The following is a 21893-nucleotide window of genomic DNA, read 5'->3' as shown; positions in this document are numbered from 1 at the left end:
ATGACAAGACTGCAATTTAGGGTGCAAGGTACAAAAACGGTAATCATAAGGTGTGGGAGAAGGATCAATCGATATGTAGTTGTTTCAGTTCACTGCACGCTTACGTCATTAGACAGTTCAGGGAGTGCGTTCATGTAGAATTTATTTTTTTTATGGTGGTGCATCACCGGTGCGCGCTGCATCTTAAAAAAAGTTCAGGTCTTGTAAAATACCAAATACCGGTTATGACCCAGTATTGACATTACAGCCTCCGAAGCGCACCGTTCTTTATTCCTCGGTAGGTTAGCGCTGACTCAGCAGAATAAAGGAATTCGCTATCAGTTTTACTGTCTTTTTGTAACCTTACTCCGATTTATTTTTCAGAGTTACTCATTGTTTTGTCATTTCTATTTTACCCAATTTTTTGTAGGGGATTTGTTGTTTGGTATATAAATAATAAATCTTCAATACAAACATGCTTCAAACTTAAAATTTTTTGCCGGGTCTCGGTAATTTATTGCCACCACTGAGTGCACGGTTAAAAAAATAATGACAGCTGTCACATTTTTTCGTATATCTCGGTTCACGAAACTGAAATTTCGGCACCAAATACCCGAATTCCGAGATTTCAGTTAGGCTGAACCGAGATTTACGAAAAAATGTGACAGCTGTCCTTTTTTTCTTAACCGAGCACTCAGTGGTGCCGTTCTCGGCAATAAATTACCGAGACCCGGCAAAAAATTTTAAGTGTGTTCAATTCCCACACAGTGAAAATAATAATCGATACTAGTGGAGTGTGTGAAAAATATTTTACTTTCGGTATTCTAATCAGGCTCTGCAAAATTAATGATGCCTTCTCCATACAATTGTTTTATTTTTCGTTCAACAAGCATGAAAATGATAGAGGGTTTCCGTCAAAAAAGTAATGGATTTTGTCTTCTAAATCTTTCATGTCAGTCAATTTCGTTTTGTATACTAAATTTAGGTGAGAAAACAGCGTGGTTGCGAGTATGTATGATTGAATGGATAATTTAGAAGTTATTTCCATCCTTTGAATTATTCAACCCATGGAAATAAATCTGAATAAACATGAACATTATCATAACCGTAACTTTTGAATTATTGATCAAATCTCTTTTTGATGTCAAAGAATGAGTTGTGTCATATACTTCAATAAATCTATGATTGTTGGTGGAGGACTTTAAATAGGTCACAAAAAAATGTATTTTAAAAAACACTAAAATTTTTCCTACTTAATATTGAAATATCTCAAAAACAGATGCATGTAAAAAGTTAGTAGTCAAGAGCTTTATGATTTGAAATTACTTTTAAAATCATATTACATCTTTGTAAATCATTCTTTGAACCCCGAAAATAGGGACTATGGTCCAACTGGAAACCATCTCAGAATGTTTCGAATCTATTTTGTTCGAAATTGCCGAGGGCTTATAATTTTCATACCTGCAAAGATGCCCGACTTCTGTTTGGTTTTCCATTTGCAACTATAAATATTTGATCATTATAGACTGGGAATGCATAATTTGCGGAACCTATTTTTGATTCAATCTTTCATCGTCCTGGTAATTTTTCATTTTTTGCCATTCTGCTCTACCGTTTGGTTTGCATTTTTTTTTTAATTATTCAGACATATAAATCCAATAAAAATCTTGGTTTCTCATTGCAGTTTTCCTCGACTTTTATTTTTTTCCCTCCGTTTCCTCGATCCGTTTTTTATGAAGACACATGGCGTTGGAGGTGTTTACCGGACATAATTCGAAAACTAACATAAATCCACGCTAAACATTTGACCACTAAATATTGGGTTGTCTACCATCTATACCAGCTTTTATGCCCCATTGTCCTTCGTTTTTTTAATGATGAATCAAAACCACTTGAAATCCATTAAATGAAAGGTTTCGTGTATTTTTTATTCTTCATAAAATCGAAGGAGAATGATATAATTTTTCAAAATAACGTTTTGCTCAGAAAATTTCACTCTACTTACTTTACTTTGCCGACGGACCGTTTACCGGTCTCAGGCCAAACAAATTGGACATGTCCATCTTCCTCTCGTATACTAGCAGATCATGCATCTTCTTCCACCGTGCATATCCACCGAGTGCGAGGCCAAGTCGACGGCCTCTTTTTGATTCTCAGCTGAATGTAGTTTCGACGGCTTTCTCGTCAGGCATTCTGACTACATGTCCAGCCGACTGAAGCCTGATCCTCTGTATTACCTTCACTATATTAGCATATTTGTATACCTAAAAACAATATCGCACGCTAGCCTAGGGGCTAATGCGGAATAGATCAACTAGATTAGTTGAGAGAATTCGTTATCGATATTGTTTTCGGCACATTTTGCATGTTGTTGGATAAGTACAACGATACACCGTGCCCCATTGCTGAGTCGAGAAAATTTCCAGCTCGAAAAGTTCCTCGACCTGATCGGGAATCGAACCCGATATCACAACCGTGTGGGAGAGCTAGCCGACCGACATCGCTAACCACAGGGGGACCACCATGTTTGTATACCTTTATCACAGATAAACAGACGTTTTCGTGGATCAAAATAACGGTCAATTCAAATGAGTTTCATTCATGCGAAATATTTCCGCCGCAGTGGTGGTGGCGATGATATGCTTTTTCTCTTTAAACTCAGTTGACGCCGTGCTGTCAGAATAGTAGAAAGGCTAATGGTTTATCTTTTGCGGAATATGTTTAGTAGATGTCGCACAAGTTACTCGGAACCACATTTTTTTAGAATTTTGTATGGAGTAGTACGTCTGTTTGTCTATGCCTCCATTTCCAATTTACCGCCAAGTATCGGGTGCAGGGGTGACATTGCGCATTTCGTTTTGAGCAACTCTAACAAAACTAAATGATCGCTGGGGGGCGTTATGTTTAGTTTTTCGTATTTGTTTCGATTTTGCGGGTTAGATGAGTCGTAGGACAAATGACAATGACGGCTCTTTTTAAGTTTAAAGCATAACTGGCATTATGTGACCTACTCGAAAATAGCGAAAATCGTTCGAATCGAGCTGCGCAATGCCACCCCAGAACTTTACGCTCAAGTACTCCGAGCACTCGTCGATCAGCCTCCTTCAGCATCCGTGCTTCATGTCCGTAAAGGGCAACCAGGATTATTAGCGTCCTATATAGTATTAGTTCAGTTTATTCAGTTTGCAAAATACGGGTCCTTAACCATAGGCGTAGCCAGAGGAGGCAGAGGGGGGGGGTGCCCCCCCCCCTAATAGCTGGCATTGGTGCAGATTTTTTTTTTCAATAACTCTAATAACGTTTGCGCTAAAAAAATGGACAAAAACTGCCAATTTTTCATGGGTTTACCTTTACACACACTGACGAAACAACGCATGCAGCATCAATCATATTAACCGATCAGTCATCAGAAAAAATTTGATTTGCCCGTTTAAATAACGGTACTGCCAATTTTTCATGGGTTTCCCTTTACACACACTGACGAAACAACGCATGCAGCATCAATCATATTAACCGATCGGTCATCAGAAAAAATTTGATTTGCCCGTTTAAATAACGGTACCCACGCTGCGTCGAAAACAGACATCGTGCGGCAGTTCGTGGACACCGGATACGCCCGTTCCGGCATCTACAACATCTTGGCACTATTGGACAACAATCAGAACATTGAAAGAAAGCCCGGTTCCGGACGGCCGACGACCCTGAGCGACAAGAAGCTCCAAAGGATGCTGAAAAAGAAGACCGAGGGAAAAGTGGCTACAGCGCTGCGTGCGCTTGGCCTGGAGGTCGGTGCAACCGACCAAACAATGCTTGGCGAACATGGACATACATGTTAGGAAGCAGTCCCGTTCACTAGTCTCGGAGCTGCAAGCAATGACGCAGCGGCAGCGCCTGAATAAGATGGTCGAACCGATTTTCTTGGCAATTCACGACGTGGCGGTGGTGATGGACGACGAGACCTGTCTCACCCTGGATGGCAACGACTGGTAGGGCACTTTGTATTTTACTTCCCACAAGAAAGAAGTAAGCACTGAGGTGAGATTTCTTTTACACACCAAGTGCTGCTGTGGCTGACAATCAGCGAGAAGGGGATGTCAAAGTTGCTTTTTCAAAGGCAGCTTTTTTCGCTCTGGACTGGCTGAGAACGGAGAAATTTATGGTACGAAGTACCTGCCGGAAGTAGCGTCGTCCACCAAAAAATACCATAAGGCCGAAGACACGGTGTTTTGGTCGGATCTGGAGTCGGCTCACTCAAATATCTTAAAATAACAATATAGTTCACTCTCGAATTTCCCATATATTTCCGTGAAGACAGACAGGGAACACCCCCTCTTGTGGTGAAAAAGGTAACTAAACTCATTGTACAGTGATACAGTAAGGCAATTTACGCGGATATGAGCTTTTCGTTGCGATTTTGGTTTGCGTTTTGAAGCCACAGTTTTTGTAAAAAGTTGTTTCTTATGCATAGTCCTCTATTTTTGTGCGAATGAAAATTCGGGTGGTCCTAAAATCAACGAAATTAAAACAAACTAACTTGTTTTTATTTGCATAAATAATTGTAAACGTTCTTCGGCAAACTTGTAAATCAAGTGATTCTAAGTAACTTTGTAAAAAAAAATTTTTTGTAGACATTAAATTTGGTTTCCAAAAATAGTCTTTCGATCTTTTTTTTTCAATTCAAATTCAAAAACAAAGTTTTCTTCGGTAACTTTAATCAAAAATACGCCTTTGACGAAAAAAAATTATCGATATAATGTACAGATGAAGAGTTTTCACTATTTCTATTTTAAAAACCTAAATTAATCCACCTAGCGGTCAGACCCAGCCTTTCTCATTCTAACTTATTATTTATAAACATAGATTTACATAAACGCTTCAATCCAATAAATGTGTATTCACTTTTTGGGTTCTAAAATAATGATGTAATAGAAGTATAAAATATGGAATTTGACGTAATGTAAATGCTCAAGAAATAGCGAAATAAAAGAAATGACTCTTAATTTCGAACAATTCAATCACGAGCGATACCGGGAACATTCAAATGGTACGATACCACATTTAAACTATATTGTGGCCACATATATTGATCAAAGCAGGTATAGTTTTAAATAGCCTTTGAATCTCTTTTCTTTCCATAACTTTTGAACCCCATATCAAATTGTTATGAAGTTTGTTATTTGTAAGTTTGAGAGATGACTCGTTCGTATGACACTAGTTATGTTCAAATAAGTCGTGTAATCTTTGAGATAATAGAATTTCGTTGTTTTATTAACAATTTAATACATAACGGTTGCTTAGTTCGATTATAATCAAATGAAAAGGGAACGAAGATGGGCAGCCAAACCTAAAACGAGTGATAAATTATAATTCATCATTCGTGATTTTTACATTTTTAAACATAACCTCTAAAATAAAAATCCAATTACAATGAAATTCAATAGGGTCTTATGGGGCAACTAGAACTTTCATTTGCATATAATTTCATTAAAATCGGTCCAGCCATCTCTGAGAAAAGTGAGTGAAAATAAAAATCTGCACATACACACACACACACTCACACACACACACACTCACACACACACAAATACACAAAGACACACACATACATACAGAAAATGCTCAGCTCGTCGAACTGAGTCGAGTGACATATGCCATTCGGCCCTTTGGAGCACTTTCATATCTTCGGTTTTGCAAGTGATTGCTATACCTTTCCAGGAGAAAGGCAAAAAGTTAAAAAAATTATTAATTAGGAGTAAAATATTCGTGCTCAAGAAATAGCGAAATAAAACAAAATGACTTTGAATTTCGTACACTTCAATCACGAGCAATACCGGGAACGTACAAATAGCACAATACCAAATTTAAATTTTGTTGAGACCATATGTTTTGATCAAAGCAGTTACAGTTTTAAATAGTCTTTGAATTTCGTTTCTTTTCATAACTTTTGAACCACCTATCAAATTGTTATGAAATTTCTTACTTGTGAGTTTGAGAGACAACCCGTTCAAATGACACTAGATATGTTCAAATAAGTCGTGTGATCTTTGAGATAATAGACTTTCGTTGTGTTTATAATTTAATACACAACGGTTGGAATAAAAATACGATTATAGTCAAATAAAATGGGAACCTATGGGAAAGCCAAACTTTTCATTTGACACTAAGATTGTTGAATTTAGTCCAGCCATTTTTGGGAAAACGAGTGAATTTGAAAAGTCACCGGAACATGTTTCTTTTTACAATTTTTGAACCACGTGTTTAATCACTATTAAATTCATCAATTAACTTTTAACTAGCCCGTTCATTTGATACCAATGTTGTTCAAATCGGTTGTGTACTTTCTGAGATAATGAAGTTTCGTGATTTTCATACTTTGATACATTACAGACAAAGTAACAGACAGCTGAATCTTTCATTTGACACTAATTTAGTGGAAATCGGTTCAGCCAGCTCTGAGAAAAGTGAGTGAGTTTAAGTAGTCTTCGGAATATGTTTCTTTTCAAAGCTGTATATCACATTTTTAAACATAACAGGCAAAGTAATAGTCCGATTGCAAAACAAATCAATAGGGTCTTATGGGGTAACTAGACCTTTCATGACACTGATTTTGTGGAAATCGGTTCAGCCATCTCTGATAAACATGAGTGAGATTAAACACTCTCCAGAACACGTTTCTTTAAATAACTTCTGAACCACACGTTCAATCTCCATGAAACTCAAAAGTTAAGGGTTTTTTAAGTAGCCCGTTCATTTAAAACCAATTTTGTTAAAATCGGTTGAGTAGTTTCTGAGATAATCATGTTTCGTGATTTTCACATTTTTAAACATAACCTCTAAACTAAAAATCCGATGGCAATGAAATTCAATAGGGTCTTATGGGGCAAATAGACCTTTCATTTGCAATTAATTTCATGAAGATCGGTCCAGCCATCTCTGAGAAAATCGAGTGAGATTGGGAGAGCGTTACATACACACACATACACACACACTTACAGAAAATGCTCAGCTCGTCAAACTAAGTCGATTGATATACGAGATTCGACCCTTTGGAGCACTTTTATACCTTTGGTTTTTGCAGTGATTGCTATACCTTTCTAGGAGAAAGGCAAAAAGGCCCTTCTAAAATATTGATGTCTCCGTTTAAGGCAGCATAAATAATATTTTTTGGTATCATTTAAAAGAACAAATATTGTATAAATATTGTGAAGAAATACCGAAAGTTGCTTAAAATTAGTTGATCTACAACTGTGCCGATGAATGTATACATTTATTTCCGCAAATAAAAAAGTTAGTTTTTTTATTTAGTCGATTTTAGGACCACCCCAATTTTCATTTGCACATAAAAAATGGACTAAATATGAGAAACAAGTTCTTAGAAAAAAAATTCCTGTAAAACCACAAAATCGCATCGAAAAACTCATGTCCGCCTACATTGCCTTACTGTACCATTGTGCGTTGTTGTTGAATTTCTGTGAGCGGGTGACAGACATTCTCACACACGAAACTGAATTTACTCAATTTTAGATTTAGTTGACTCAATTTCATACTTTCACAGAAAAAACCTCAAATCATGTGAAAAAAATTACTTGTTGCAGATTTCGTACGTATATTGTTTGTATGTGAAAAATATGTTGCAGATTTCGTGCGTATATTGTTTGTATGTAAAACTAACGCCATTCCGGGAGTTAAATATTGATAATATATTAGATGTAGCTTATCGAGGCACGAAGAAGAAATATTCAAATAATCAGGCCACGACGTGTAAATGGTAAACTAATGCCAAGTTGCTATAGACGTGGTTCCCTGTGTAGCTTCACTAGCTCAGATCCATCACGGGAAGCAACTACGAAATATGGTGCGGCCGTCAAGCTCAAGATCAATAATCAGGCCACGAAGTGTACAAATAAATGAATGTCTCAATTACCTATATAAAAGATATTCAACAATATAATTAGTGATGACAACTGTTATGCAAAAACTATTATTTAATGTTTAGTTTTCTTCGTTTTGAAAGTATATTTTTGTTTTTTTTCCCTCCGATTTTTTTGCTCTCGAGTTCTAATCTTCTAATTCATCACTTGCAGCTTTGCTTTAACCAGCATATTTATGTATTTACTAGCTAACCCGGCAAACTTCGTCCCGCCTATTTTTGTGTTAAATTTAATAATTTTCAACATTCCAAATTCCTTGATTTCTTGCGATTTGTTTATATCGTTTAAAATTATTGGTTTTATCGGAACGACAACATCCTCGACTTTTGCCTTTAGTACATCACCTCTATTCCGGAAGCACTCATATTGGGTGGTATTCAGTTATTTTAGTTGTTTTCCAGAAACTGAAAGTGGTCATCTTCGAATTCAAGATCGTGTCCAGGGTCAATGCTTGGCTTCTATACATTATTTCGATTACGGGAATATTCATAAGCAGTAGTATTCGGCTGTTTCCCAGAAGTTGTCATCTTACAATTCAAAATGGTGTCTGAGGTCAATTTTTATCTCCATGCATCATTCTGATTAAAGAAACACTCATATTGGGTGGTATTTGGTCACTAGGCTATTCCAGAAACCGGAAGTCACCACCATGGATTTTAAAATGGCATTTGGAGACAATTTCTGGCCCCTGAGCGTCATTATGGTTTAAGAAACACCCATAATAGGTGTTATTTATTAATTTTCGGCTGTTTTGCAGAAACCGGAAGTCACCATCTTAGAATTCAAAATGGTGTCTGTGGTCGATTCTAGCTCCTGTGTATCATTCTGGTTTCGAAGCATCTCATATTGGATGGAAATCGGCCGGTTGAAGAAACACCTATATAGGGTGGTATTTGGTCATTTTCGGCAGTTTCCCATTCACCGGAAGTCGTCATCTTACAATTCATAATGTTGTCTGAGGTCGATTTGTAGCTTCAGTGCATCATAACAATCACGGAAATACCCATGATGAGCGTTATTTGGTCTTTTGCCACTGTTGTTTAGGAATCGGAAGTCGCCATATTGGATTTCAAATGGCATTTGGAGACAATTTCTGGCCTCTGAGCATCATTCTGGTTAAAGAAACACCCACATTTGGTTGTTTTTGGGTCATTTTCGGCAGTTTTCTAGTCACCAAAAGTCGCCATTTTACAACTCTAAATGTTGACTGAGGTCGATTTGTGGTTTCAGTGCATCATCACGATTTCGGAAATACCAATATTGGGTGGTATTTGGTCATATCTCGCTGTTTTTCAGAAACCGGAAGTCGCCATCTTGGATTTCAAAATCCAACGGAAGTCACTATTTTACAACTCAAAATATTGTCGGAGGTCGACAAACGTACAAACCGTGGAATTATTCAATTTTTTAAACTGCGATGAATCCTTCGTTCAGTAGATCATGAAAACGCGTGGATTGATTGCTTACTCGAGAACGAATCTGAAAAATTGTTTTCTAACGATTTAATATTTTTTTAAATTACATAACTTGAATAATAGTTGATATTCTCAATTCTTTGATGTTACATATGTTATATTTGAACTAAACTTACCGAATAAATAAAAATGAATGTGATTGAAAAAAAAAAATTTACAAAAATTGCTGAGCTGAGCTGATTGCTCATGAAAAAATACTGGATTGCTCGAAAAAGTATTCACACATGCAAAAGTTTGTCTCTGCAATTTGTTATTAACAATAGCAAAGCTTGGAATAACTAAGTACTGTCCTCTTTTAATCATTGATGGGTAGTTCAGATTACTCTCTAATACCCCGATATAACATCGCATATGATGACTGACGCGCATGAAACATCTATCATCTGCGTTCCATAACAGAAACCTTTACTAGTATTGCGTAACAACATAACAAACCTCATCCCATCACCGCCACCTTTGTCTACTGCTTTGTTTTCGTCTTCTTCTACATAAACAAACAAATATTATTTGAAAAATAAAAAAGTTGGCTTACTGTAGCGCATTTGCTGGATAGTAGATAAACCTATGTTTAATTTTCAAAACTTAGAAAATTTTTTGTTGATATTCCGAAATATCTTAAATCAAAACAGTTGATCAGATTTTACATAATGTTTAAAAATAATGACCAATAGCTTAACCCGATCCCGGCGGAGAGAAATCAGTTTTTACCTCAAAAAATGAACTTCAAACTTATATTACTCATCAACTATAAACATAATTAACACAAACTGTATTGCAAATTAAAGATCAATCTGTACCTTACTGAATAATTTCATCGTGAAAATTTTCAAGTATAATTGTTGAACTTGAATCAAAGTTTGAATGTCACTTGTCGGGAATGAGTATATCTTATACTCTAAGTTTTTTTGAAACAGCTAAAATTTTCACGTATCAGCAAAATAATTATCCCTTTCTCCGTACATCTTGAATGTCGTAGTATACTTAAAGAATTAATTTGGGGTACAATATGTGCAGCATGTCTTGTGTATGTGAAACTAACATCTTTTCTATTTTTAAAAATATCGAAAAAAATATATTGCTTTATCTTTGAGTACAACTTCTTGAGAACATTTTTGTAAATTTTGTTAGAGCTTTGAGTAATGGAGAGAAATTTGGATAGATTTCAAGTGCGGCTTGTCACGCGCCATAAGCTAAACTTGAAACTCGATATGGTGTTTTGCATAAAATGGCTTTGGCGAGTTACAGCCGGTTTTCTTCAATTATTCATAAATGTTCGTTTTAACGTCTTCGGTCAACTTTTTGCTATCGAATAACTGTACTATTGATAAATTACAATTTCAATGCATATAAAAATTGCTACACACTTTAAAAAACCAAATTGCTTATTTTCTCGAGCAAAAAGGTTTATAGTCCCCATTATTTTCTTGACTTTTTCATAGTCTATCCTCAATAAACAACAGGTATTGCCTTATTCCATCACTCGACAACCTAATTTTGATGGTAATGCCATAACATTACAGAACTTATTTGACATGTAACTATGAAATAACGTTCATAATTAACCGACAGTGGTTTGGCTGACTTTAGATTTCATTTACATGCTTGATATCTTTGATACTATGTTTTTCCTACATCTTAAAATTGCCTTCCGCCCTTTATTACGTTTTTGGCGGTTTTTTTCGATGCACCTGCAACAGAACCTATAGCCATGTGCTAATTTAACACGTGTGCCGAATATTAGTTAGGACGCAGTTAGCTTTGATTTCCTTACGACTGGCTTCATACCAGGCGAGAGGAGGTGAGTGGAGGACTAAAAGCAAAGTTAACTTGTAGTCAGAACAGGAGTGTTTGCGTTGCTACCCACAAAAAAATAACAAACTTTTGTGTACCTCAGCTTCAGAGTTGGCTTGGGAAAAAGGCAATTTGAGTAACTTTCGTTTGTCGTGCGCGTGACTGAAAGACAAGCAAACTATATATATTCCGATATTCGGCCGAGTCCACTTCACAATAATATGTGCATTTTGTCCAGTGTACCCATTAGGGTAATATTGTTGTCAAAAGTTACTTTTTTTCGCATGTCGTGTAGAAAAAAATCAGAAGTGGCGCACCTAGCGGTGGAAAAGGTGACTAACGCTTCTGTCATTTTCAATTTGTCTTCATAATTTCACGTAAGTGAACTATATTGGTATTTAAGATACACTAAAGTCGCTTTTTACGCGGGGGATACGTGCCGCGTAAAAAAAAACGCGTGAATTCCGGAATCCGCGTAAAAAAACCGCGTAAATTCCGGAATCCGCGTAAAAAAAAACGCGTAAATTCCGGAATCCGCGTAAAAAACCGCGTAAATTCCGGAATCCGCGTAAAAAAAACCATCGTTATTTTGCATTCCGAGTGAAGGGGAACGGAAATCCGGGCAAAAAAAAATACCACGTGAATTCCGGAATCTGCGTAAAAAAAAACGCGTAAATTCCGGAATCCGCGTAAAAAAAACCGCGTAAATTCCGGACTCCGCGTAAAAAAAAACCGCGTAAATTCCGGAATCCGCGTAAAAAAACCGCGTAAAAAGCGACCTTTGTGTATTTGGCTCACTATTCAAGGCGATCGTTTGAGGAGATGGAACGGCTAAATGTCGATGTGGTACCCAAGTTGGTGAACCCGCCCAACGTCCCCAAGTTGCGTCTCGTCGAGGATTTCTGGCAAGCCTGAAGCGTAAGATCTACTCTAACAATTTTGTCGCGAAATTTGAGGAGGAATTGATAAATAAATAAGAATTTAAAAACATGCCTACACGCATGTTTTCATCCGCCATGGCAAACGTTCAGGTTAACTGCTGAAATTCCGCACGCAAGTTTGTAGATTTTTTCTGCACGTAAGCTAGTATAATTACCTTCCATAGGAAATTATAAAACCTAATTATCTGTCTTAGTTTTTTTTACCACCATCCGAAAAAAAATCCATTTTTTTAACGCATACGTTAGCACGAAACGACATTTTTAGCCCATTGAAACATCTGTGTAAAGTATCAGCCAGATCAAAAATAATTGATTGAAATGCTTGCCCTATGTTACGTGGAATTGCACAGGTTTTTCAGTTGATGCACTAAGGACATTACAGCGGCAAAAGTACCGGGCAAATCCACCTGCATCAACTAGCTTAGTATTGGAATCGAGCATTGACAATTCCTTAGGCCGTGTTCGCAGTTGCAACTCGTCGTTTCACTTCGCGGCTCAAATCGTTGTCACATGTGACGAGCGTCCCAAGATAAAGAATTCATCAACCACTTCAAATCGTTCCCCATACACGAATGTTTTTTTTTTCTTTCCTGTTCACCTTATTCCCATGTCGACGATAGCATGTATGGTTGCATATAACATTCGGTATGCGATACACACATCTTCCAGTGCACAGTCGCTCTATTGCCGAGTTTGATTTTCTTTGCACGAAGGCTGTCCGTGAGTTGCCGAGCCGTCCTTACGCTTCTTCTTCCCACAGCCTTTTTTAACAGCCGTCACCCGACATCCATCATAGGCAAATAAAAAAAAAGGAAAAATGCCTATGGTGGATTTGGGCTGTTATCGAAACGCGTTGTTACTGTAGTGCGAATAGGTATCACGAACAAATATCAACAGCAAACACATCCTTAGAAGTCAGTAAAAAAAAAGACTGTACCATTGGCATACCTGCTCCCAACCAGTCATTTGTTCATCCACCCAAATTCTTAGTATGATCTGGGATCGCATGGTACAGCCGCTCGCTCCTTACTTGTAAAAATTCGGCCGGGATATCATCCTTGCCGGTTTTGCCGTTTTTCAGCTCGCTTATCGCCATTTTGACCTTATGTGTTGGTGGCTCCATAGCTTGATCGTCGCACATAATCCTTCTCCTGTTCCTGTTTAGCTCCTCTCGCACTTCACCGTTTAATAGCGCCTGGAAATGCTTCTTTCACCTGATTGCAACCGTCGGTTTATCCATAAACAGGCTGCCATTCTTGTCATTGCACATGACCAGCACAGGGAAATTCCTGCTTCTTACTCTGTTGACTGTTCTATAGAAGCTCCGCCCATCGTTTTTAGCGTCACTCTCTGGCACTCGACATCAAACCAGCTGTTACGCTGGCTTCCTCGCGCCGTACCTACCTATCACCTCTCTAGCAATCGTTCCAATGGCACTGTAAATATTACTCCACAACCCATTTTTGTCTTCCACTCGTTCCTCCTGCTGTTCTGCGATCCGTTGATCCAGCTCTGGTGTAGTCTTCCGCCACGCCATCAGCTTTAAACCGCTGTATGTTGAAACGCATCATCCTCTCTGTGCGAGATTTCAGCACGTTCGACAACCGTGCGTGGATCTTACAAACGACGAGATAATGGTCAGAGTGAACGTTTGGGCCCCGAAAAGACCTAACATCAGTAACATCCGTCAATCAGTACGTGATCGATTTGGGAGCAGGCTTTTCCATTTGGTTGCCTTCAGGTGTTTCTGAATGTTTGAACGTGGAAAACAGTAGCTACATATGGCCATTCCTTTGTCAGAGATTTATTTGAGTTTCCCCGTTATTTAGTTTCCTCGTAAGCCAACGTAGAAGCGACGCACTTACTGTGCGGCATTTCTATGCACCTCTGTAAACACTAGGGTCTCCAAAATTCACAGGAATGGGTAAAAAGCTATAGGTGCTTATTACGGGAGTCACTTCACGGTGAAATCAGAGTGAAGTGAACAAAATCTTATAACGGGACTCACGTAAGTGAGAAAAACGTCGCAAAGTGACATCTGCCGCGGAATCTGTGTTATTATGAGTGTCATATCCAGGGCCGGATTTAGAAGCTGGGGGCCCGGGGCAAATTTGTTTGTGAGGCTCTCTTTTCTTAAAACATTTAGAGGTAACGTTCTGGAAGGTGACGAACAAAAAAAAGGTCGCCCTAGGTTTAGGGGGCCCCTTCAATCGGGAGGCCCGGGGCATTTGCCCCCGTTGCCCCCCCCCCCCCTCAAATCAGTGAGCGTGAGAATTAAATATATTTCACCGTGAAGTGACTCCCGTAATAAGCACCAGAATCTGAGACCCATCTCTCCATTTTGTAAAATAATAAGAAATCCATTCGTCTCAACAATACCCAGAAAACAGGCTCCGTTCAGAGGTAACTTTGGAAGCATTGGGAAAGGGTTTATGAACATATCTGCGGCTACGACACTGCTGCTAGAAGCAGCTTTCCAGATTCACCTTGCTAAATTGTGAGGAATTCAATTCGTGCAGGCAAATGATAAGCCTTTAATACTTCAAGGCATTGTACGATTCAGTAGTTAGTGTTTTGTTAGAAGATAATTAGTTACCAGCCCACAAGGGAGAGTTCTTTTTAACAGTCACGCACATTGATATTTTATTGACTGAACATCTAAAGGGGCGATTCCCCAAATTATTTATTAAATATTTTCCATTATGTTTTGAAAAAAGTTGTATAAATATATAGCATGTGTTGTGTATATGTTTTTAGTATTTTTTGTTTTGTTTTATGTAGTTTAACGTCCATTTTATACTCGCAACTAATGTTTTAAATCTTCGGTATATTGTTATGCCTTTTCATCGTTATTGACGTCCAATAAAACTAGTGATATTTCTATCGTCACTAAGGTGTTGCTTGCTTTATTTACTTTTAGTGATTCATCCTTGCCTCATCAACAAATATTCTGGATTTTCCGACACAAATCCGGTTTATTCAGTAAAGACATGTCGCGGCAACGGAAAGGGATTTATTCAATCCTTTCCCGTTGGTTACACTAAAATTCGAGGATCGCTGAACAACAAAATTGAGTCCTAAAGTTTTAAACGGTTTTCTGATTTTTATATATCAGCTGAAAGAGTGCAGTTTTCTGAGCAAAACGTGATTTTTAAAAATTGTTCATCATTTTCCTTTGATTTTTAAATGAAGAATGAAAAACTGCTCGAAATGCCTTAAATGACAGTTCTCTCATATACAGCAACTGTTCGCTAACTGGGCGACGAGCACTTCCCAGTTATTGAAAGCAGCTCGCTAACTGGGATATCATCTCTACGCCGAGGGGAAGTTCGATGGATATCGCTGCTTCGCGACAACTTCATAAAAGACTTTCGTTCTCAAGTTGATCACCAAATAGAGAGGCCACAACTACAAACTTATCTCTCATCAGCTATATTATTGTTTTTGTATTTTAAATATGCTCGATTAGAAAAACTTTAATTTTTCAGTTTTCGTTCCCAATCCACATGTTCGTTTAGATATTTGACGTTTGTTGTCTTTTTAACTGGGAATCCTCCCAGTTAGCGAGCGCCCAGTTAAAAAGAAGCCCAGTTAAAGCGTGCCCAGTTAGCGAATAGTTACTGTACCGTACATGGGCGAAACGTCATCTAAGACCTTTCGAGCACTTTTTTTATTCCTCATTTACAAATCGAAGGAAAACGGTGAACATTTTTTAAAAATCACGTTTTGCTCAGAAAACGCGGATTTTTCAAATGATATATAAAAACTGGTATAGCTTTAGGACTCAATTGTCCATTGAAATTCTGCTTCTTTTTCTGTTTGAGTTTGTTATTGCAATTTTCGTTTTACATATGGACAGTTGTTTATGTACATTTGTTATGGAAATCCACACGAGTGTTATTACTATGTCACTTTATTTATCTGCAAACTTGTTATTGTTACTGACTAGCATTTATATGTCTGTGTTTATCAGGACAATTGAAAAGGTCTGCTCTACTGATTTTATGGAACAAATTTTGAGAAAGAAAAAAACACAAAATCGAAAAAAGAATCGGTCAAGGACATTCTGCATTTTACGTACTGCGCTTCCTTATATTTTGGATTGTGGGACAAATCAATCATAAGCTTATGTCAATATGGTGTTATCGATATAGAAAGCGATGAGCGCAATCTCGTACCCAACGACAACGAAAACGCAACCCCTTTTTTTTAAGTCTATCAGTTATTTCTGTGAAGATTATAATTCTACTGGAAGCTGTTTTTCCAAAGTATCCGAACACAATCTGAAACATTTTTACTAAAGTGATACGTTGGAATTTTATGCAGATGCGGATTTTTCCGACGCTTTAATAACATCTAAATTTCATATCTATTTTAATGTGAATATTTATGAAATTTCCCGGAAAATAAAACAGTAAACTATTGTCGTATACTGGCTTTAGAAGATGCATGTGAAATGTCAGGGACAAATCAGTTACTAAAAAGTAACCCCAAATGGGTTTTAACTAGTTTTTCTGTTGGCGGTTGAACGTTTCATTTCCTATCGTCTTTTGTGTTGGCATTAACAGAAAACTCATAAGTTTGGCAGTGCCCGTCATTTGCTACTCGATGTGTACAACAGCGATGTGTTATTTAAACATTATTACAACACCTGCTAACAGTTTCTTTTCGCTACAAATCAAGTGGTTTTCCATACACTTACTAGAAAATGCAAACACTGTTTCTGTACACCTTATCCATAGAGAAGGAAGGAAAAATGTTATCATGAATCATTAGTATGTACCATCAGAAATCTTATCAAGCACCGTACAATTACATTGAAAACAAAAAAAAAGTTGGCGAATTGGACGAACGGTGAAATTCTTGATAACCTTTTTCACTAGTGGTGTGAACTTTTTCTAAAGTGAATCGCAGAAAATTTTCGTTTTGGCAACATTAAACTAAATGAAGAATGTAATTCGGATGAAAGCCCAGAGATTAAGTAGTAAACTATTGAAAACTGGGAATTCATTCATGTTAGGAAAGAACATGCTAACAATTGAATTGGGACATAAGAAAATTAATCAGAAATGGTGAAACCGAACATGTGCCTGCAGCCAGCTGATTGTAATTTTTTGGAAAATATCTAGAAAATGTATACGCCGGTCTTTAGAAGTAATCGTTGGTGATTTTTATTAAATGATAGTTAGGGTAAAAACCGGTTGCATCCTGCAGAAAAAAAAACTCAATTCTAGTATTAAAAAACTCGACTTAGGGTGATTATCGTAGTATGTATGTATAAACAAACAAATATTAACAGTATACACAATTCGCTTTTATTATTTAGAGATGACCATATCTATGCTACGTGAGATCGAATATTACAACGAGCACGTAAACGGAAATAGTCATCTTTGCACATCACAGCTTAAACATTTACATTTCATTCAATATCGTTCTCAATTTCGATTTAAGCGAACATTGTAAAAGATTTTGAATCGGTTTGAAATAGCGAACAAAATTGTGTTTAAATTTGTTCTCGTCACAACTACTGATTTCTAAGAAACGCCACAGCAAACTTTGTTATGAGTTCGAAAATTCTTTGACTTCAATCAGATAAATTATTTGCAAGTCAAAAGTACGAACCCTGTACAACTATAATAGTGGCAGAGTTTGAATTATTAGTGGATATAGGAGGCTAAACGCAAAGGAAAAAATGAATTACTTATATTAACAAAAGAATTCATAACATATGAAGTAAAACAAAATCATTGCGATAAAATAAAATTTTACATAAGCGATTGTGGGCCATTTTTCATGTCCGATTTTCATCGGCACTGTTTCACGAACAAGCTCCAGCCATCGCCTTGCTAATGCTATACGTACACTATGACCGACAAGTGGTAAACCTTACAATCACAGTTTGCCAACGAAACGAGGCAAAGAACGAAGATACGCACGAATTAAAAATTTTGTAAAACGTTCGAATTTTCAAAATACTATATGCGCAAAATATTGCGACTAAAGAGAAATAAATCAACGAAGCCCAAACGACTCTACTGCTTATCCACCCTAGGGCTGAATTTGGGATATTCCGGGACGATTGTGACCACCTTCAGCTCGTTTGGTGCCTCCAGCAGATTTTTCGCATGGGCTGCCGCAGTATCACAGTCAGTGCGTCGGGAAATCAACAGTCGAATGTCAGTATGCAGTGACAACTTACCGGAACGCGATGTCTGGAATCTGCAAATGGAAAACAATGAACGTGTCATGAAAAAGGGGCGTTTCTAGGAAATCCTTAACTAGTTGCATTTTTGTAGAACTCCGCTTTTTTAATTTGTCCCTTCAAAAAAAAAAAAAAAAAACTCACCTTAAGTGAATAGCATATCGCAGTAGTTTCATTTGCTCGGCATTGCTGAGCTCATCAACGTTTTTCGTAGATCCGACCGCATCCTTGCTGTTGTCATCGTATGCAAGTATACGCTGGCGGATGAATGTAGTCGACATCGCTGGCATATCTCGGAAATCATACGGCACAACGAACATTCTAACGACAGTTCCCAACGGGTTGAGTAGCGTGACCTGGACCGTTCCCTGACGCGGAACTGAGTAACCTTTCCTTGGAAGACGTAGTTCACACTTAAAATAGAGTAAGACACAATCAGTTGTAACCTGTCAATTGTTCATAAAAAGTTTCATACATACCACATAAGGTGTGGTGAGATGCTGTCCCGGCAATTCATAAAAATATGATGCAGCCGGAATAGTTAGTTGAGTCGGACAAAAGCTCCCTGACGCGCCTAGCAGCACCTTGAAGTCACCTACTTGGAACTTTGGAGCAATACGACGTTGCAGCAACGATTCCTCCAGCGTGCCTAGCAGCGGTAGCCGACCGAACTTGAAAAGATTCTTACTAAACGGTTTACCAAAAGTACGTTGCGCGTTGCCAAATTTCAACGGTGAAAACGTGAGTGTGTTTATCCCAAGAGGCAGCAAACCAGCGCCGTTTGTAGTACTGGAATCTGATGGCAGGAAAGGAAACTCATCGTCCGACAATTGTTCATCGGAACCAACCGATGATCGTTCGGAAAAGGAACTGCGCTCTGAAAGATGGCGAGTGCGCTGGATTTTATGACTGTGATGATAAAAGCGAGGGGATAATGATCCGGGTGAAAGATGACTTGTTGGTGCCGAGTTCGATTTCCGCATATGCAAACGGTCTACAGATCCGGTAAAGCTGAACACACTTCCATCGATTGGTATAGGGCTTGAGCTACTCGCGAATCCTGAATCCTCACGAGCCAAAGGAGATACGTTGAATACGTTGGTGAGATTTATCTTCGGGATGTTGAAATAGGTCGGAGAGGTTGGCTTGCTCTGTTGCGTAGTGCTTTTGGTAAAAGCTGTATAACTAAGAATTTGCTTTTTATGAGGTGAGACACTGCTGGCCGTACTAACGGAACAGTCACTTTCTGCACAACTCACGTAGAGAGGATCTTTGCCAGTACTGTTGGCGGGTGTTGACGTCTGAAGTCGATCACAGCTTGGTGTTACAAATGGCGACCGGCTATCTGGAAACCCTAACAAACGTCTCGGTTGCGCCAATTTAAACTGTTAAGAATAAAAAAAAAATCAATACAAGAGAATGGTGGAATCGAAATTCGTGAAAATAGAACAGAATTCACTATTTATTTGATTTAAAATTCAGATAACATACAAAGGACCTACCGAGCATTCACACGTCTGAAACGCATCATCATTTTCCTCTTCTTCCTGATCGTCCAGGAGATCAATGTTATGATCAGTTACGATTTGCTTTGGTCCACTTTTCAAGTTGATTGTATCAATGACATCTTCAGAGAAAGCCCGCCGATAACTCTTGAGTTGCTCAAAAGTAAGCATACCGCTTTCGACCGCACCCGTGGAGCTGCTGAGAGCAGTGCTGAGATCATTTCCGTTGTTGCGCAGATCCTGATCGTCTCTAAAGTTGCCAATGGCGTGAGTTTTGTTCGTATCGGACTCATTGCCACCGTCATTTTTGCCAGCCAAAGGCGAAGGAATCGTAAAATGGCCAACCAAGCTTTCTGACAAAGTTCGACGACACCCAGGAGGACTGCTGTTAGAACTGCTGCTGCTGTCCGACTGCTCACTGAGAACTAACTTAAAATTATGCTTCGTTTTTTGTCGTTTGCATAAACGACAGTCACCTAAGTCTAGAGCATTTTTGTTGAAAGTAAAAGTATCACATTCGCTTCGCTCACACTTCACAGTATCACTATCGATATTGTTATTATCATTGTAACTACCACTATAGTAATTATTGTTTTTGAAATATGCCACGTCGGGCTGCTTGGGGTGGTCGTTGATAATGGCCGTACGGTGGATGGCCTGCAGAAGCAATTCGGCCTTTCGAAGGCCCTTGGAATCACCGTGCTGTTGCTTCTGGGGCTGTTTATCATCAACCACTATATCAGCTCCTGGCTGGCGGTTTTTATCACAGTCATCACTAGGGTAATCACGACGAATATAATTACTATCATTACTATATTGCATTTGACTATCACCATTTGTGCTCATGATCATGGCTCTGTCAGGCTCCGATTTTGGCTGCTGCTTGGAACAGAGACAGCAACACCCACTTGCATCCGTCTGAGTAGCCACAGTTGAGACGTTACCACTGCTTGACATACTTGAAAATATGGCAGTCTGTGTAGCTTTGGAGTTGCCGTTGGCACACATGTAAGTGGCCGTTTGATAAAGATCATCGCAATTCGAGTACAGTGGCGGTTGGATCAAATTGATGGACGAAGTGTATGGCGGCATACTGCAGTTGCTGTTATTGCTGCTGCTACTATGGGTTCCAATTGGAATACTCAATGCCGGGGATTTGCACACCGGCATCGAGGCTGTCCCGCCAAATACTGACCCATTTGCTGCAGTCGCTGATGCAAACTCAGCTGAATCTTGACCAGCAGCTTTCTTTTTCTTTTCCCGTTTCATCATGCGTTTCTTGTACTTCATCAATTGTTTTTCCCGATGACTGATTGCAACTGATGTCAAATCGTCATCAACCATCTGAGGATCTTCTTCCTCGTCACGAAAAGCGCAACGATGTTTTCCCTTTTCATGACATGGCAAATCGATCCTATCACTGACCAAGTTATCATCCATTTTAGAGTCTGTATCGTCGGTGATCCGTGGGATGCGCTCCATTCTAGGTAAACTTTTGAGACATACTTCAATCACGTAATTTCCAGCAATCATGGCGTCGGGAAAATTGTGTACATTGGGAGTCTCTTTAAAACAAGCGGTGTTATCGTAGTTTCGTATGCGGAAAAGTATATCCAACTTAGCGTTCGGCAGTATAGGCGGAGAAGTTTCACCGTTAATGCTGCTACCATCATAATCAACCGCTGAGGAAGGTGGCATGGTATTCAGAGATTTTTTTATACGAGGATGATTGAAAATTTCTGGTTCCAGCGAATTCTTGATTAGATCGGTCCAGGCGGAGATTTGCGAGAAGTATAATTGACTACGTATGGCAGCGCAAAGCGATTGAAGGGTCATTGTTGAGTCTGAGTTTCTGGAATAACAAAATATATGGAGTGATTATAAATGTACGCGTCGCCAAGCTGCATTCTAAAAACTTACTTGATTTTCAATTTCAATATCCATTGTTCCAATAAGATAGCATGATTTTCGGGCCCAAGATAAACCTCAATGCAGATTGCATCACCGCTAGTTAAAATTGACGATAGTTGTTTAAAATAAGCTTGCCAGCGTAGACACTGAAAAAA

At 38.4% G+C, this 21893-nt stretch overlaps 1 protein-coding gene across 5 annotated transcripts in view; it reads right to left on the bottom strand.

Annotated features, from left to right (window-relative positions):
- Positions 1–14758: 14758 nt before the first annotated feature.
- Positions 14759–21893, bottom strand: part of LOC129731206 (protein Atossa) — a 114133-nt gene continuing 106998 nt past the window's right edge. For all 5 annotated transcript variants that reach the window (XM_055691029.1, XM_055691026.1, XM_055691027.1 and 2 more), the window contains exons 3-7: positions 21748–21884; positions 19825–21679; positions 18802–19707; positions 18467–18735; positions 14759–18339 (exon numbers count right to left, since the gene is read on the bottom strand). In XM_055691029.1, the coding sequence (XP_055547004.1) occupies positions 18153–18339; positions 18467–18735; positions 18802–19707; positions 19825–21679; positions 21748–21884 (3354 nt within the window). In that variant the 3' untranslated portion in view covers positions 14759–18152. The remainder of the gene's footprint in view (positions 18340–18466; positions 18736–18801; positions 19708–19824; positions 21680–21747; positions 21885–21893) is intronic.

This window comes from Wyeomyia smithii, chromosome 3, assembly GCF_029784165.1.
Source record: "Wyeomyia smithii strain HCP4-BCI-WySm-NY-G18 chromosome 3, ASM2978416v1, whole genome shotgun sequence".
Lineage (NCBI taxonomy): Eukaryota > Metazoa > Arthropoda > Insecta > Diptera > Culicidae > Wyeomyia > Wyeomyia smithii.
Note: the sequence above shows the minus strand (reverse complement) of the source record. Positions and strands in the feature narration are given on the sequence as shown.